Source organism: Alosa alosa, chromosome 8 (genome assembly GCF_017589495.1).
Source record: "Alosa alosa isolate M-15738 ecotype Scorff River chromosome 8, AALO_Geno_1.1, whole genome shotgun sequence".
NCBI classification, from domain to species: domain Eukaryota; kingdom Metazoa; phylum Chordata; class Actinopteri; order Clupeiformes; family Clupeidae; genus Alosa; species Alosa alosa.
In genome coordinates, this window is record NC_063196.1 from 21,381,636 (window position 1) to 21,400,545 (window position 18,910).

Sequence of the window (18,910 nt, forward strand, 5' to 3'; positions counted from 1 at the left end):
TTCTAGTAACGAATCTTAGCATGCTGCAGATGCTCACTGTTACAGGTGGATTTGTAGCAGTTCCTGTGCCAAACTGCTTTGTTCTGTTGTAAAATAACTGCACTGTAACAATGTAATCGTTGGCTGATCTGTGATCACTATCTCCATACTCTCTCATGGACAAAACAAGAAATTTGGCATATGTCTCTAGTGATGGGTCATTCACCAGTCCACACATATCTGCCACTGGATACATAGCCCAAAATATGTTTCTTTTAGAATATGTGTGCCATCACCTGACTAACAGAAAGACACACCTCATAATATAACCTAACTAGACTGTGCCACCATGAACTATGAAAATGTGCTTGCTCAGATGTAGAAGGCTAGAAGCTCACTAATATCACAAACCATGAAGAACAGAGCACTATGTGCTTCAGGTTATTCAATATTCTAAATTCTATAACTGCCAGCTATCAACAGCCAACTGTCACTGGTAGTGTCTCTCTTTCTCTTTCTCTCTCACACACACACACACACACACACACACACACACCCACACACACACACTCACCTGTCTGTTTGTCTATCTGATCCTTTTACCCTTTCTTTTCTTCACACTGTAAGGAAGGCCTTACAGACTTCAGCTGGTATAGTACTAGCTATGTAAAAGTCTATTAAACTTGATTTAACAGAGATCTCTGCACTTTGTGCTCTGAATGGGTGTAGACAAGAACTGGCAGAGCAGGCTAGGCCTACACTCAAGCACACTAATAGGCATGAATTGATAGTATTGATATTGAAGTATTATTTTTTAAACGGACAATTTCGAGAATTTTAGGCACAATTTCTTGTTAAAGAGATCAATCATCAGCCAAAAAATGTTTTATAATGTATTGTTTATGTGGTCCACTTTTACACACTACCTTGTAGAATATCTTTGCTTTTTGGCACCAAACCCTATGCTATAATACCGGCAATGTGAGGTTTATGGACAAAACACCAAATTTGACCTTTTCTGAATTTGACCTTTGGTTTGGGTCCTTAAAAGCCTTCAAAAAAATGGAGACATGTTTTTTTTTACTCTTAAGAACCCCTAGAACAAAGATATAATACTCTCCAAAAATGAACATGCAAATCCCACAAGCCCCCAAATTAGACACATAGGCCTGCTTCATGTTTAATTTTAATAGCAAGTTTTACTAACAGGTTTTTCTCCTGGGAGGACCAGAAGGTGTACTGCTGAAGCATGCGTAGTAGGTATTTAGGAACTTCTCATTTACTGATTTATAAATAAGCAGTAGTGTTTAAAGTCAATTCTATGACACTGGAAGCCAGTGTAGGGACTTAAGAGTTGGAGTAATGTGGTCAGTTATTTTTGTTTTTGTGAGAACCCTAGCTGCTGCATTTTGCATCACCTGAAGCTGTTTGATAATCTTTTTAGGAATTAAGGTCTGTGAAAAGTCCATTGCAGTAGTCAACCCTGCTGGAGATAAATGCATTAATGAGTTTTTCTAAATCATGTTTTGACATCAGCCCTCTAAGTTTGCCAATATTTTTGAGGTGGTAAACAGCTGGTTTAGTTATCGCTTTCATGGCTGTTGAAATTTAGATCACTGTCAATTAATACACCAAGAAACACCAAAAGCTTGGTATTTGAGAGATTAAGCAGAAGGTGCCGATCTGTCATCCAGCCTGAAATATCCTTAAGGCATGCAGAAATCCAATGGGAAATATATGAGTCCTCAGGTGGGAAAGATGGGTAAAGTTGGGTGTCGTCTGCATAGCAGTGATAGTCAAATCATGGGAGCGAATGGTCTCACTTAAGGAAGTGGTGTAAATACAGAAAAGCAGGGACCCTAATACTGATCCCTGAGGCACACCTGTGGTGAGGACATGAAACTTTGATACCTGTCCCTGCCAAGACATGCTGAAAGAACACCCTTTAAGGTAAGATTCAAACCAGTCAAGAGCTTTCACAGAAATTCCCAGTTCAGCTAGTGTAGAAAGGAGAATGTCATGGTTAACAATATCAAAGGCTGCAGATAAATCATGCAGAATTAATACTGATGACTGAGCAGAGGACTCTTAATGCTTCAGTCACAGACAGAAGAGGGGTTTCAGTAGAATGACCACTCTTGAAACCAGACTGCATAGGGTCTTGTAGATTATTCTGATAAAGGAAGTCACATACTTGTGTCCTATAAAAAGAGAAAATGCAGATATGACTAATAAAATAAAGGATACACATAGTACATCTTAATTCAGGAAATAAACTTTTTTTTTCAGGATAGCAATAAGACTAAATATACAATCCCAACAGTATTTTTTTTGCTAAGGAACCATTTGACTGTGCTGTCAACTACTATTGAAATTCATTGCTATCTTCAAAATGTAGAAAATGTATCGCTAATGCTCAATGACTGGAAGACCAAAAAAAGAACTTCTGCTTAACCATGCCTCTCATTTTGTCTGCCTAAATGTACTTTAGTGTCCCGCATTAGGCAAATCAAAATGTTCCACTTTTATCGAAAGCATGTTTCCTATATAGGACAATGGAAAATTTGACTGAAATAATATTGTAGAAATGTGTTGATGAACAAAAAAGATTATAAACACATTCTTACTCAAATAAAAGAAAGTCGGGTTGACCCCCTAGGATTACTTTTATCAAAACACAATATCACTGACTGAGCCTTATGAGGTCTTCCAGGGAGTGCTTCCTTTTTGAAGACTGTGCACTCATGATGGGACATTTTTGGGATCATATGATTTTGAACACAGGCCTTACAATTGTGTGAACCCATAGTTTTATTGACATTCATTAGTTTGGGGAAGATCCACCCACTGAAGGTTGGTGTCTTACATTAGGCAGTGTCCTATGCATGGTTAATTTATCCCCTAAAACAATGAATAGGTTTTGCAAAAAAGAAAATCCTGAACCTACATGGAATGTTGCAGGTGGAGGTGATGCTGAGCTTTCTGCCCTACTCGTGCAGAAGTCAATGTCAGACATGTTCTCTAGAAAACTCTTTGTGAAATTATATTCTTATAAAAATAAATTGCATGGCCAAACTTAAGCGCTTAACTCCCGGAAGAAGGCATGTAGCTGAAACGCGTTGGACTTTTTTAAAAGGTTAACTTGACCAAGCCATGACAATAAAGGCTTTTTAACTTTTTCAATAGAGTGCACCTTGGAGTTTTTTGATTCTTGGCTTACTGATTGCTGTTTAGAATCCTGAATGTATCCCGAATAGGCCTACCTTGTTTGCACTTAATGAAACTATATATATAAATCATGGATGTGTTGTGTGTCAATATCATTTAGCCTTCTATGTAAAATATAATGGCTCACAACTTTGAATCATCATGAGCTGGATTTATCCGAGGAACTACGCCATCTGCTGTCCAACACTATGCACCACAACGTTTTTCACTGAGATCATTTCACAGAAACAGGCGAGTACAAAGCATGGTACAAAGGCCAAAGTGAAAGTAACAGGACCTCAGAAGAAAAACATAGCGCGTCACAATTCTGGATATATACACTGACGTTTTCTTTAAATGTGTTCATGTTTTACTCAAAATTGTAGGCTACTCAAATAGATTTATCTAGATTAAGTTTATGACGAGATAATTAGGCTACTGGTCGTGCTGCATGATAAGGTTAGTAGCCTTTGTTTTGTTTGGCAGTGTATTAGGCACCATGAAGAAGATCGTGATAAGGAAGTAAACAGAAGAGAACGGATGTATTGCTGACTCATCTAAGTTCAGAACGTTGTGGTTCAATGCAGAATACAGAATACAGAATATGTAGCCTACTATGTCCTGTAAGCAGTAGTTTCAACGAATTGTATGTAGGCTATTGTCTATTTTTACATTTTGTTCTATGTTTCCAGTAGACAACATGGCAGAAGAGCCTGTAAGGTAAGACAACAAGCATATACCCTACTTTGAAATAACACATTTCCTTTTTGGGATATGGCTTTTCAAGTAACCCTATTCAAAATTAAACACTATTAGATTGTAGCCTAGGCCTATAAAAATTTAGAATTAGGACTGGAACAACAACAGCCGGTTTGTGTAACCTCAACACTTCTTTTGCGTTTTATCTCAGTTTCACGTTGAAAACAATGAGGGGAATCCAATCTTGAGGAAGCACATCTTTGTTTCTGTTAGAAATAGATATCTATATGAAGATTTTTTTCTTCTCTGAATGAATTCGCCCCCCTTCGAGGATGTGTGTTTTTGCATTATTTTCATTGTAAAACCAATTTTTATGCCTCCTTTTAATCATTTACCAGGGGTGCAACTACATGTAGAGGGCGCTGTACATGGCAAAGTCATTCTGCCATTCCTATGTCTATTAGAAAGTGTATTATGTATGTAACTCTGATGTTAATCTTTTAAAGCTTTGAAGACCCCCAGAATGCCTGTGACAGGTGTGATGAAACTACTCCACAGTTGGGTGAGAAGTACATCAAGCCCTCCTCCATGACACACATTACTATTTTGTAAATCAGTATTAGGGGGCACCATGAAGATTGTGTGATAAGGAAGTAAACAGAAGAGAACGGATGTATTGCTGACTTGTTATGAGACACTCATCTTCGTGCAGAATGTTGTGGTTCAATGCAGAATACAGAATATGTAGCTTACTACTGTATGTCCTGTAAGCAGAGTTTCAACTAATTGTATGTAGGCTATTGGCTATTTTTACATTTTGTTCTGTGTTTCCAGTATACAACATGGCAGAAGCAGAAGAGCCTGTAAGGTAAGACAACAAGCATGTAGCCTAAAATAACAATGATTTTCTTGTTGGGATATGGCTTTTCAAGTAACCCTATTCAAAATGAAACACTATTAAGTTATTGTCGCCTATATACAAAAGGGTAGAATTAGGCCTGCAACAACAACAGTCGGTTTGTGTCATTTTTAATGAAAATGGGCTACCTCAACTTTTTTGTTTTATCTCAGGGAAAATCCAATCTTGAGGGGAAGCAAATATTTTTGACGATGGGCGCTTTTCTGCATTATTTTAATTGTAAAACCAATTTTTATGCCTCTTATGAATAATTTGCCAGGAGTGCCACTACATGTACTGTAGAGGGTACTGTACATGGCAAAATCATTCTGCCATTCCTGTCTATGTCTGTTAGTAGGTGTATTGTGTAACTGTGATATTAATCATTTAAAGCATTGAAGATCCCCAGGATGAATGGGACGTGTGTGAAGATGCTACTCCACAGATGGGTGAGAAGTACATGTAGCCTACATTTTGCTTTTATGTCAATATACCTGGCAATAAATTGGCAATAAATTGCATAAATTGCTTCAATGTATCTGGCAATAAACAAATTCATTGTATGTGGAAATCTATTGGTAATAAACATATTTCTGATTCTGACTGACTTTCATCACCTCACACGTGTTCATCTTCTCAACCCCACTATTATAATTTCTTTCCTTCCTCAAGAATGTCCTACTCTCAGGTTCTACAGTGAGGTGACAGGGGACATTAAAAAACCCATCCAAGACTTCAAGTTGTTTCTGAAAGGGACCCCTTTCACTGAAGTGTCCTCGTCAGAGTGGAGCGATATCATTCTGTATGTTTGTCCTGTTGATCTCGAAGCAGGTTCTGGCATTGAAACCATTCTGAAAGAGATGCCAGGTACAGTAAAGAGGAGTCTGAAGATGGGATGCTGTTGGCTTTGCTAGTTGTAGCCTCACACACACACACGCACACACACACACACACACACACAATGCTATACAATGCTAACAACTCCACTTAACTTCCAGATAAGTTAAACACCAAAATGATGGGTGTGGTTGCATAGTTTCAAATGGGGTCAAAGTGTTTCCGTGGAAATGCATGGATTCAGTTGCTTCTAGTAGCAGCAACTGGAATCCATGCATTTCCACTGAATTATTTTTGGAATCTGATCCCTTATCATACCTGTTCGTTCGTACTCGTCGCTCGACTCATCGTGACTAAATTCAAGATGGCGTCGAACGGTAAAATTCCTTAAGGTACTGTCTGTATAAATTGTCTTGTAAATAAACTACCAGTGCTTTTTCAAAGTTCTCCATGTCTCGTTTTAAATGTCAAGGCCCTAAACTGGGAGCATACAAGACAATGTGCAGTAATTTAAAACAAACAGAGACAAGCACACAAAGATCTTGATTTAAAAAAAAAACTGATTCCCACTCATGTTTGTGTTTGGTAGAGCGAGAGGCTAGAGCTAGAGAGCTTTTAGCCATGCAGCCATCCCAAATATCAGAGACAAATGTTAAGTGCCTGTTTATTGTGTTTGTTGTCTGTAGATTGCAAGCCTGCTATCTTGGTTCTGATGCACCACACTGATGACCCTGCATATGTGGTATTAGACAGTAGCAGCTATGAAAATGAGAGGGGTATACTCATAGTGCACCTCCTGTACCATGAAGATAAGGGACTCCTGGAATGTCAAAAGAATGATGAAGCTCGTAAAAAAATTCTGGAGACCTTAACAAGGTTTGGCATCATGTCAAATTCTTAAAACTCTGCACACACGTCGGATGTTGTGGATGTGTTGTACAAGGTGCTTTCTAATGCATGAAGAAATGTTAGCATATAAAAACAAAAACTGTGTGGTAAACTGCATTGTTCTCTCTCCCTCATACTCTCCCTAATTTCTTTCATAGTTCTGAAAAATGGGATGAGTGTGAAGATGCAAAAGACATTGGTGAGCATGCTACATTGCAGTGCCCTTGCAGTTCACTACTATCTCTTCATAAGATCATCAAGATGCTCTTTTTAATTGTTCTGAAAACCTTTTGTTTTTAACAGAATGCCCATCGGTTCGTTTCCATAGCATTGTTCCAGGAAGTATTAGAAAATACATCAGGACTTTCAAGACTTCTTTGGTTGATAGTCCTAATGTAACTGAAGTGTCCACTTCAGAATGGTCGGATGTCACCCTTGCCTTCTGTCCTATTGTGTCTCGAGTTGGAACTGACATTGAAGCTGCTCTCAAGAACATTGAAGGTGAAGTGTTATTGCATGTTGTAGCTTTCATAGTTTAGTGTTAAAGTTGTTAAGATATTTTATTTGTTTTATTTTAATATATCTCAGTTTTGTGGGCGCAAACATGCATGGTCTTTGTGCATTTTTTGTCTGACAGGCACAAAGCCTGCTATCCTGGTAGCAATGCACCACACATTTGAACCTGAGTATGTCATACCAGACACCAGTCGCTTTGGAAGAGATAAGGGTGTCCTTATAGTGGACTGCCTGTTCCATGAGGACTCAGGGCTCCTGAAGTGTAAGGTTAACCAAGAGGCAGAGGAAGTCATCAAGAGGTGCTTGTATGAGGAGTACAAAACGTAAGTTTGTCTTTTATACCCTCATCTGTTTCTGTCAATCGTCATTTAAAAAATATTTGTAGGCACCGGGTATTTTTATGCACAACAGAAGAACCCTTAAATGACTAATGCGTGACATATAATCAAACACAATTCATAATCCCTACTTTTCTAAAAAGTACATGTTAATCTTCATTGTTATGCACTTTATATTATAGTTCTATTGAGTGTCTAAAAGCACTTCATTTTGTTCTCAGGAAAACTTCACATTCTTCACAAACTGTGGATTCCAATTCAGATCCTACTACATGGCCCGCCAGCAATACTCTTTGGCCCATCAGATTATTCTGGTAGTCTGATTTTTAAACACATTTTTATTTTACAATATTGATTTACAAATAGCCTATTCACCAATCAGTGAATACAAAATGATTGTAGCCTTAGGGCAATTACTCGTACCAATATTGAAAAGGAGGATAAGACAGAATTAATCAAGACCATTTAATTACTCAAGTAGACCATCAATGGGCCCATCCATGGTTTATTATTATTTATTATTATGACCTATATGACCGCCGCGCAGCGAAGCGGCGGTCATATAGGTTTAGTCAGATTTTTTTTTAGGAGGGTAGGGCAGACACAGTTTTCTGTGAATATCTTGAGAACCGTAGGGCCTAGGATGACCAATTTTTTGCGAATGTTTGCCTCCAGGGTCATGTAAACCCATTCCATATGCACACATGTGCATAAACAGATACACACGCACACACAAACATTCACAGTAATCCTACGTATGACACATACTCACACAGTAGACATATACGCATGCATGCACATGCACACACACGGGCACATAAACAGGCAGACACACAAGCACATGCACATGTCCTTTGTGTTGCCTGTGTAATGACGTTCGTGTGTTTTGGTGCGTAACCAATAAAACCATTCAAAGACAACTTTGCAGTTTGTTACATTGGTGTCAGAAGTGGGATGACGACCCCTACTGGACGGGAGGAGAAGGCTGCAACTGATGCCCTGGCGATGATGAGTTTCCTGCCAAGACAGCTCTTCGACAGCGCGCTCGCCCATAGCGACCTGCTGGGCCCAGCAGACGGAGCCAGCCTGCAGCGTGACCGTGACGAAGAGACCCGCCCCCGGCCACAGGAGGAGACGAACCGGGCTGATGGCAGCATCCCGCCACTTGAACCCGCTCCACACGGGAGCGAGGGAAACCGGCCGGTCCCTGGTGCGACGGCGGTGGCAGAAGGGCGGCCCAGCGTTAAGTTGCCCCACTACAATGGCGAAAGGCCGCTGGCGACATACCTGGTGCAGGTCCGGCTGGCAGCCGAGCTGAATGGCTGGTCGGCGAAGAGAACGGGCGTACAGGTGGCGTTGGCTCTGGAGGGGGAAGCACTACAAATATTAGAAGACCTGCCACCGGTAGAGCAAGTAAGCTGGACCGCAATCGAAGCAGCTCTGCAACGACGATTCGGCCAGAGAATCTTCATCAGCGATGCCAGAGAACAACTCGCTTCCAGACGGCGGCACAAGGACGAGAGACTGGGCAAGTTCGCTGCTGACCTGCAGCTGTATGCCCGGCGGGGCTACCCAACGTACAGCCAGGGTCTACATGAAGAGATGGCACTGGAAGCTTTCGTGCGAGGCATCCACCCAGAGCGGCTAAAAGAACACCTTCGCCTGAGCGCCCCCAGCTCGCTGTCCGCGGCCCTCGCGGAAGCCGAACGGGTGCAAAACATCTTCCGCACAACAGAGTCGAGGCATTGGGTACGCCAGACATCGTTGGAGGAAAACGGGGAGGAACTGGAGGTGACGCGGCAGACCACGGCACAGCCACCACAACGCCGCCCACGCGAGTGGAAGAGGCCGGCCAGCGGAGACGGATGCCACCGGTGTGGCGAGCCGGGACACATCGCATGGTACTGCCCAGCCCCGGCACCCCTCACGCTCGCGCCCCAGTTACTAGAAGAAAGTGGCACGGCGGGAGGAGCTATGGATTGCATACGGCTGGGCCGGCTCGGTCAAACCAGAGGACTGTATGTGGACTGCACGCTAGACGGGACTCGGTGTCGCGCCTTGATCGATACTGGCTCCACCATCTCGCTTGTGCGCCCTGGTCTCTTACCCGGCACGCTGGTAGCCAGACCCAGAGGCTGGGAAAAGACAAAACGCGCATCACAACAGTTACCGGAGAGCGAGCGGAACTGTATGGACAAAAAGTGGTGTGCGTGTGCATCAACGGTGAGACGGCGAGCCGCCGGCTTTGGTTGGCTAGCATTCAGGATGATTGCATTCTCGGCCTGGTTCACACTACACTTGGGGACGAGCAGCGTAGTGTTGCACATGGCGGGGAAAACAGAGCATGAAGTGCGGAGAGCTGGCGCGACGAAGAACTCTCCAACTCGCTCCACACAAGTCCGCAGGAAGCGAACTCGCAAAGAGTACTCGTCATCCCAGACTCCGCCCCTCCCCACACAAGCCCGCGAAACTCAAGCCCGCGAAAACAACAGGTCTCATCCAGGTCCGCTCGCTGAGGCCGCCACTGCTCAGCTCACGCCCACCAGGGAGGAGCCAAGAGAGTGGGTTGAGCAAACACCACTCTCCGCTCAGAGAGCGCGGCCCTCTGTAGAGACAAGGCAAGCCGTAAATGAACTTTGCACTCGTAGCTGTGAGGGGCTGAGTGAAGCACAGGGTAGCCAGGTGCGGAGGCTACTAGCAGCGTACACCGACATCTTCCCCGCAAGAGATGAGGACTGCACCCGAACGAGCCTGGTCCAACACGATATCGACACGAAATGCCCGCCCATTCGACTTCAGCCTCATCGCTTACCGTTCGCCAAACGACAAGCAGCTGAAGAAAAGATCAAGGAAATGGCCGTGGCAGGAGTGATAGAGCCAAGCAGTAGTCCCTGGGCTGCGCCGGCTGTACTCGTAAGAAGGACGGCTCGTGGCGCTTCTGTGTTGACTACAGGCGCCTCAACCAGGTAACCCGGAAAGACTCCTACCCGCTCCCCCGCATTGACGATGCGCTGGACAGCATTGCCGGCTCCTGCTGGTTTAGCTCGCTGGACTTACGCAGTGGCTACTGGCAGATTGAGCTAGCCCCGGAAGCTCGGCCGAAGACAGCGTTTACCATCGGGCAAGGGCTGTGGCAGTTCCAGGTACTTCCGTTCAGCCTATGCAACGGGCCAGCGAACCTTCGCTTTGGTACTGGCTTGGTGAAGACCATGGAGTTGATGGGTCCGGGCGTCACACCCTATCACACAAAAACAATTACTGAGAGTGGGATCACTTCAAATCAAAGCTCTGAATAGTGTGCAGTTTGATAAAGCAGGGCCACTATGTGGCTGCATAAAGCAGTACCTGCCACACAGGAACATTTGTTCTGTGTCATTGTCAAGTGTTTTCTCTTCTTGGCTGTGCTTAACCCTCACTTGATAGGGCGGTACCAATGCTGAACATTTAAACTGGGTTTCACTCAGTAACCAGGCCTCTGTTCCATCTTTAGCCTTTTTTATTTGTCTTCACTTTTTGCAGCCCAGATATTTAACATCAACCATTTACCAATTTGCACATTTTTGTAAAACAGGCACAAAGGACTCAAAAAGAGTCATTATCAAACTTGACTCTAGACACACATGTACATATAACTAAACAGATTTCCACATGAATTATTTCAGTTTGAATTCATCACAGATATTAAATCACGATCTAAACTACGGGAGGCACAATGAGTTAAAAGAGTAACCAAACACAATGAATCACTAAACATTTGAATAGTCAAGCAGTGAGTTTAGCACATTTCACCTATATAAATATCCACAATACATATTCACTCCCATGAACTACAATTTACAATTTTGGCAATTAAATATTTTTAGCTTCCATCTTAAATAGATGTTATATGCAAATACAACTATGCACACTTTTAAACCATGTCTTTACAAGCCACAAACTGCGGGAGTGCTGTTGGCCTCAATTTGATAGCAGGTGACCGGTGTGGGATTTCTCCTAGGGACCCCTCGTTTTCTAGCTTCGACTGTAATAGGGTGGCTTTGCCTGAAATCAAGTCAAGTAGCCGACCTTCCACACCCCTCATGCGCTGCTGAAAGTCAGGCCGCTCTTCATCTGGGACCCAGCGAGTCCATTGCCGGGTGGCTTCTTTTGTTGCTTTCACCAGCCCCTCAAGGTTGCTAAGCATTAATTCATATACCTCCAATTTCAGGCCAGATTTATTCTTCTCCAGCTGCTCGCACTCCTTTTCCGCTGCCTCCAATGCTAGGGACAGTTCCGGGTAGCCAAAATTTTGCCATAGAACCCTCTGAACAGCCGTCTCCACCTCCTCAAGCTTTTGCTCACACTCTTCTGCTGTCTTTTTACTGTCTGCACTTACATCCTCTTTTGTTGTCTTTTTAACGTCTTGTACTTCGCCCTCTTTGGGGGTGGACGCGAGCTCCACTTCCTCAGTCCAGACAATTTCCACCTCCTCATTTGCTTCCATCACTCGGGCAGCCTCCAGCACGACCTTGCTGAAGCATTCCACCAGTTCTTCCGCCAACATTTTCTTGCAAGACTTCAGCACTGAGTTTGCCAGTCGGGAAAACCGCTGTTTGGCAGTCGTTCTCTCTTTCTTTAACTGCTGCAGAGACTTTGACATTTTGGGCTTTGGAAAGAACTTTAAATTGGCACGCTTGGCTTGGCTTGACAGGAGTTGCAGGCGGGCGTGTGGACTCAGCTGCAGGCGGGCGTGTCAGGTGGGGTGGGCTTAGTAGGAGCACTGGGTGGGCTCAGTTTCACAGGAGCTCTGCCTCGGCTTGGTACTGTAAGTGTCACATTCACATTGTATCAGAATTGTAGTAAAAAAAGAGTTAAATTAATACAAAAGTAATTCTGTGACACTGATCCTTTGGTACGTGTGTCCTAGTAAAAGTATAAAGCACTTTTTTGTAGTTCAGGCATAGCTGCCACCTCAAGAGTGTCAGAAACACTCTTGAGGTGGCAGCTGCTGTTTTCATCCACACTGGAAGCCACACTGCAGCAGAGCAGCAAGCAGTCTTGTCTGGAGAGTTCTCAAAGCACCACCCAATGATTTCAGTTTAAAAGCTAGTCTTCCCTCCCCCTGTCCTGTATGTGTCTCAGTCATTCTAACACTGAGACAGCCCATCTAATAAATACACTCTAAAATAAAAAAGAAAAAAGCACTCTAAATTCAGCATGACACATGAAAAGATCATGCAATGATTGCATGTGACTCATTACAAAACATAGGCTACAATGTAGAGATAAGAACCGAATAGTTGGACAGTGATTTTGCTTAATTTTAGAGAATGACATTCATGGGCTACAATTCAAAAAAGGATCTGATGAAAACAGTTCAGAAACAGTATTAGGGGGCAAAAGTACAGACCACAGCCACATTGGACATACAGTCATTGAAAGTATTTGAACTGTGCCCACTTTTCGATGGTTAGTATTGTCCAAATATCTACAGTGCCTTGCAAAAGTATTCACCCCCCATGCTAAAGTTGACTAAAAAGAGGAATAAAAAAAGTGTGCAAGTAGGCAGTTTAAGCAGAGACTTTCTAATGTGGAGACACAGCACTCAAAAAATACTCCATAGAAATGCATGGGGCTAGTTTGTCACGCCAATATGGCCGTTGTCTACACATATCCCACCCCTTCCTCGGCAAAACGTCGACATGTGAATACATTGAGCCAATCATGTGGTGTGATGTGAATACATTGAGGCAATCATATGGTGTGTTGTGAAGACATCGTGCCAATCATGTGTTGTGATCTCGCCGCTGGAGCAAGAATCCAGGTGTCGTGAAGCCTTGCGCACGCGCATTTTTACCGAAATGGATGCCCGACGAGTGCCCAAAAAGCGTTGTCAAATGGCCGCCGAGTGGAGGGACTTGCCCAAAAGGACTTTGGTTTAAGACAATGGGCCCTATCATGACATTCTAAAGTGCATCGTCACTCGTCAAAAGTCTATTCAAATTTAGTAGGATGTCCAGTTCACATTGGGAGGGGTTTCGTTATCAAACGTGGAGCGCATGGCGCAACAAGGTGTTCCTAGGTTTTTTAACCAGTCATATGGGTGTGTTTGGGGCGTAACATCATTTTAAACCAATGAGAATGACATCTGTCATTCCCTTTAACGGCGCAACGCGCGATATGTCAAATAAATGCATCGGTATTTTGGCATTCAATGGCGCATTTGATGGGGACTGCTTGCGAGACCTATGGAATAGTCATTCTTTTTTTTTTTTTTTAAGTATATATTTTTGGGCTGTTTATGCCTTTAATTATAGGACAGAGGAGACAGGAAGTGAATGGGAGAGAGAGCAGGGGTGGGATCCAGAAAGGACCACGGGGCGGGAATCGAACCCAGGTCGACCGGCGTACGGTGCAGGTGCCCCAGCCAGTTGCGCCACAGCTGGGGCCGGAATAGTCATTCTTAAACCATGCTTTACTAAAACCTAGCATAGCCTTCACGCATTTGCACTCGTCTATTATTTGAACTCATTGGCAAAGTGAAACTAACTTCACCAAGGTGTCAGTCAACGAAGACAGTTATATACAGTTACTTTCACTATTGACTGACAATGGGTTACCATCAAAAACATAGGCTGGAAAAAGCAACTATTACCCTAATATTGCTCAAATGACTGAATAAAACAACATTTATCCTGCAGAGGAGTTGCTTATATCTCGTGCAGTGCGTCTTCAGCTGTGCTCCATACGTGTCTCTCGCCTCTTCCCTAATCACTTTTAACCGTCATTACCAATTTTCAAATGATGGTGAATAACTACTCATCATGAGATGTACAGTATTTCGTAATATCTTTATTCTAATTATGTTTCCCATTGTAATCGTGCAATTTGTAATGCTTTGCATGGACGCAAGCGCTGGTGTGCGTTCATGAATGATAGAAGGATGGTGCGTGCACCTGCCAATATGACTGTTGACATGCGCTCTTAAAATAGCATATGAACAACTCGCCATTGACTTCTGACCAGGTTTAGGTGGTGTATGATAGCGATTTTTAGACAACGCGCCAGGCCCCTCCCTAGGTTGTTAATTGCCACACCCCTGGTCGCAATGTTTAAAAAATAAACGTGCAAAATACCGAATTAAGCTTTGCGCGGGTGAATAACAAGCTTTACGCCATGCGCTGGAGCCCAAAATACAGCCCACAGGCGTGAAATCTCATGGCGGCTCTTAAAGTGACAGGCCCTCAATTAGCCTCTCTCAAGGTTTTAAAGTGACAGGCACTCAATTAGACCTACACACCACCAATACAATGTAGCCTAATGACATTACAGTTTTTTTCAGTCGCTAACAAGCGTTTGTCTAACCAGTTGTCACATTTTCAAAACTCTAAACACAATTAGCACAGCGTCGGTCTTTTGTGGCCATACCATTAACACATTTCATGTCGTTTTCACACAATATGCAGCCAGTGAACACATTTCCACAATGCTTACATTTTCTTAACAGACAAGCTATACCTCCCAACAAAACTATGGATTGTTTTTGTAGTATTTACAAATGTTAACACACAACATCCCACAATAGCAAACACAATATTCCAAACCTTAGATACAGTATAAAAACCTCTGCTTCCGCTCTGCTTCCAAATGGTTTTATCCCAGGTGCATCAGATCTGATCAGATGCGATGTTGATGAAAACGTGTGGCCTAACTCTGAAGATCGCAGAGATTAGATACAGTAATTTTGTGTTTTTTTTTAGTTCCCCCCCTTTTTATCTGGGCTTTTTGCTGTTATTTTTTGTTCAGTTTTTATGTGTTTCATGGATATTTTGTTCACTGTAAGCAATACTGTAAAACTTTTTTCTGTTCTATCATACTGTAAACATTATTTATACTGTACCTGTCTGTAAACAGTAAAGGGAAAAAACTGATTTGCTTTTTACTGGAATGCTTTTGAATGTGAACATTACATGTGGACATACAGTTCCCAACCAAGAAATTTAGTGTAAAAACGGTGGATAGCATGTTTTGCATGCAAATACCTGTAAAACTGGAACATACAAGTCTATGCAGTTTTTGTAATGTCAACAATAGCCAGTATTTTGAAACCTGGTGTACTTTGATTGACTGCATGTACCTTGTGAAGTGAAAACAAGTGTTATTCTTTGACAGAATAATTTCATTTTGAGTCAGATTTCCAGTGTTTTGGTAAAGTTGGTGTGTGCAGAGAAAGATGTGTTCTGTATTGAAATGAAGAGTTAGTATATATTTAACAAAATGTGTTTTTGAGAAGAAAATTATCCATTTGGGCAATTGTGTTTTGTAGGTGTGAGTCTGTATTAAGAGTTTAGAAAAAGTATCTGAAGTATGGGTAAGCGCTTTTTAGCGATTGAAAAAAACTGTAAAGATAAGTGTATTAAGTGTAATAATTTAGCTCTCAGCTGTGGCCTATGGCATTAAGCTTTAATTTTACATGAATTATAAAGAATAATTTTCTGTGTGGTGTCTTTTTTTGTTTCATATTCATTTCTACCAGTAACATAAATGACAAAGTTGAAAAATTAACACATATAAAAATGAACTAGATGTACCGCAGAGCGGTACAAAATATGACCGCCGCCCAGTCCAGCACATTTTTTCCACAAAAATAAATCACGCTGAAAGGCCTATATGATTCTAACTGTCTCACTAAATTGCATTATCCACACTCAATTATCACTGGTATCTGCTAGACAACAAGTACCAAAACATGATTAGTTCATAGATTTCACATGTAAAATTCATTTTATACAACCCCACCTCCATCTTGCCTGTTCATAATTCTGAGAAATTCTTGATTGTTTGTGTTATGTTATGTGTGTGTGTGTGTGTGTGTGTGTGTGCGTGCTTGTGTGTGTGCCTGCATATGTGCCTGTGCATGCAAGCGTACATATGTCTACTGTGTGAGTATGTGTCATAATGATGATTACTGTGAATGTATGTGTGTGTGTGTGTGTATCTGTTTGTGCACATGTGTGCACATGAAATGGGTTAACATGACCCCTGGAGGCAAACATAATGGAAAAAAAAAATGGTCATCCTAGGCCCTACAGTTCTCAAGATATTCACAGAGAACTGTGTCTGCCCTACCCTCCTTCGGGGTCCAGTCCAGCGGGGGGCTACAGATCAAAACGAAAAATGACGGTTCCATGCTATCCATGTGGGGGTACATGCCCACCAAGTTTTGTGTACCCCGGTCTTTCAGTGTCCCGGAATCCTTGTTGGTGTATGCGCCACTAAATGTACACATAAATTATTTTATTGTAAGGCCCCCATGAACGAAAGTACACAAAACTTGGCATGCATTCGAGGGTGTCATAATGATCCTACACTTTTAATTTCGTGCAGTTTTGACCTTGTCAGCCAGAGATATTGTGATGAAAACACCTAATTTTTTTGCTTTTTAATTTTTAACTAGGTGGCGCTTATACATGAAATAAGTGGTAATGGGATGGGTTGACATGCCCCCTTAAGACCAACATACATAACAAAGGTGGACCTCCTAGGCCCTACGGTTCTCGAGATATTCACAGAAAACTGTCTCCGGCCACCTACAGGCCAGTTGGTGTAGAGTAACATAAATTAATTTATTGTGTGGTCCCCCATGAACGGAATTCCACAAAACTTGGCGTGCATACAGAGGGTGTCATAATGATCCTACACTTCCAATTTCGTGCAGTTTTGACTATGTTAGGTCACAGATACCTTCGATTACAACACCTAATTTTTACTTTTTGTGTTTAACTAGGTGGCTTATACATGAAATGAGTGGTTATGGAATGGGTTGACATGGCCCCTTGAGATCAACATACAAAAAAAAATGGTCCTCCTAAACTCTACGGTTTTCGAGATATTCACAGAAAACTGTGTCTGCCCTACCCTCCTTTCGGGGGGTCCAGTCCAGCGGGGGGCTACAGATCAAAACGAAAAACGATGGTTCCATGCTATCCATGTGGGGTTACATGCCCACCAAGTTTCGTGTACCCCGGTCTTTCAGTGTCCCGGGAATCATTGCCGAAAATTTGGGCATGCGAAAAAGAAAAAAAAGAAAAAAGAAAAAATCTTTATTAGCCGCTGCGCAGCGGTCATAATAATACTGTCTAATGTGACCAGATAAAGTGCTGCAATGATCATGCTTTGTAAATTGCAAAAACATTCCACAGTTTTTGGTGATGTTTACTGAATTTATGCATGCATCACAAAAATGGCTGGAGACCTTAAGCTAATGTTGATACAATTCATTTCATTTCATTTTTTCTCATCAATCTACACACAATACTCCAACATCCCACAAAAAAGCTAGTGTTTGCAGTGTTTCTAAAAAATAAAAGACACCTTTGTTATGACACCTGCCATTGAGCTCTGGTGCATCAAACTTATATCAATGGTCCTTGAGATGCTTCTACAACTTGATTGGAGTCCACCTGTGCCTAAATGAATTCACTGAACATTATTAGGAGAGGCACACATCTCTTTATATAAGGTCTCACAGTTGATAAACATATAGCATGTGATCACAAGACTGGTACTGTAAGCTTTGAAACCTAATCATGACCTTCATGAGTAAATTTCTTCACCCTATGATATGGATCCTTGCTTTAATAACCATCTATCTTAAATAAGTCATGCCTCTCTTTTTTTTCAGACTGACTTAGAAGCAAGAACTTTACTTCATTGAAACAACTAACCCAAAGGAAAACATATTGGCCCGAAAATTGTCTCGATCTGACCTGTTTTTCAAAAGCCCCTCCTCTTTATGAGAAATAAGGAGCAATAAGAATAGATTGAGAGGAAAAACAGATTATTCAATATTTGTGTTCAGCTTGAGCTTGTCTCCACCCAACTTAAGACCCTTGGGTTTTAGCGAAAAAAGGTCAGATCTCATTTAGAATTTTGCTCAACCTTGATTTTGCTGCCTTAAGGGATATCATTATGATGGTAACTTCTGAGCTTCAGTATAGCTGTAGGATTTGTTCCCCCTTCAGAGTCTCTGAGAGGAGAGTGAAATCTGTTATGTTCTGTTTTGCATTGAAACATGATTTCGTCGATTTTGTCATTATACCATGTAACACCTACAGTAATTTTGTGCTTTTTTAGTTCCCCCTCTTTTTATCTGGCCTTTTTGCTGTTGTTTTTTGTTTAAAATGCTCTTGTGTGTTTCATGGATATTTTGCAATACTGTAAAACTTTTTCTGTTCTATCATATTGTAAACAGTATTTCTACTGTACTTCCTGTAAGCAGTAAAGGGAAAAAACAATTATTTGCTTTTTACTGGAATGCTTTTGAATGTGAACATTACATGCACTGAAAAAAGTGATAGCCTATTATGTAGTAATTTTTTCCTAAATGAAACTTTATTTATATACTCAATTTGTTTGTGTTTTGCAAAAACTCATTTGAGATAAGTAATATCTGCAAGAAAAAAGGGTTTTGCTTCAGATTTGTTTGTGTTTCGCAAAAAACTCATTTCAGATAAGTAATATCTGCAAGAAAAAAGGGGTTTTGCTTCAGAGGCGGTGCTGCGAATGC

At 41.9% G+C, this 18,910-nt stretch overlaps 1 protein-coding gene across 6 annotated transcripts; it reads left to right on the forward strand.

Moving 5' to 3' along the window:
- Positions 1-3,469: 3,469 nt before the first annotated feature.
- Positions 3,470-18,529, forward strand: LOC125299807. Of its 6 annotated transcripts, none has more exons than XM_048251259.1 (12): positions 3,470-3,645; positions 3,879-3,906; positions 4,392-4,447; positions 4,720-4,753; positions 5,177-5,232; positions 5,456-5,650; positions 6,307-6,496; positions 6,667-6,707; positions 6,812-7,009; positions 7,146-7,347; positions 7,584-7,676; positions 8,291-8,437. In XM_048251259.1, exons 2-12 carry the CDS (start codon positions 3,887-3,889, stop codon positions 8,355-8,357), a joined length of 1,152 nt encoding a protein of 383 aa, XP_048107216.1. In that variant the 5' UTR covers positions 3,470-3,645; positions 3,879-3,886; the 3' UTR covers positions 8,358-8,437. The 6 variants fall into 6 exon arrangements, with proteins under 6 accessions (XP_048107216.1, XP_048107217.1, XP_048107215.1 ...); XM_048251260.1 differs by having other exon boundaries at positions 3,882-3,906; XM_048251258.1 differs by lacking the exon at positions 3,470-3,645 and having other exon boundaries at positions 3,657-3,906.
- Positions 18,530-18,910: the final 381 nt, after the last annotated feature.

Coding starts and splice junctions, on each gene's coding strand:
- LOC125299807 (XM_048251258.1), top strand. CDS start 3,869: ATGTTTCCAGTAGACAACATGGCAGAAGAGCCTGTAAG. Junction 5,233..5,455: donor AGATGCTACTCCACAGATGG/GTGAGAAGTACA, acceptor TCCTTCCTCAAG/AATGTCCTACTCTCAGGTTC. Junction 6,497..6,666: donor ATTCTGGAGACCTTAACAAG/GTTTGGCATCAT, acceptor TTTCTTTCATAG/TTCTGAAAAATGGGATGAGT.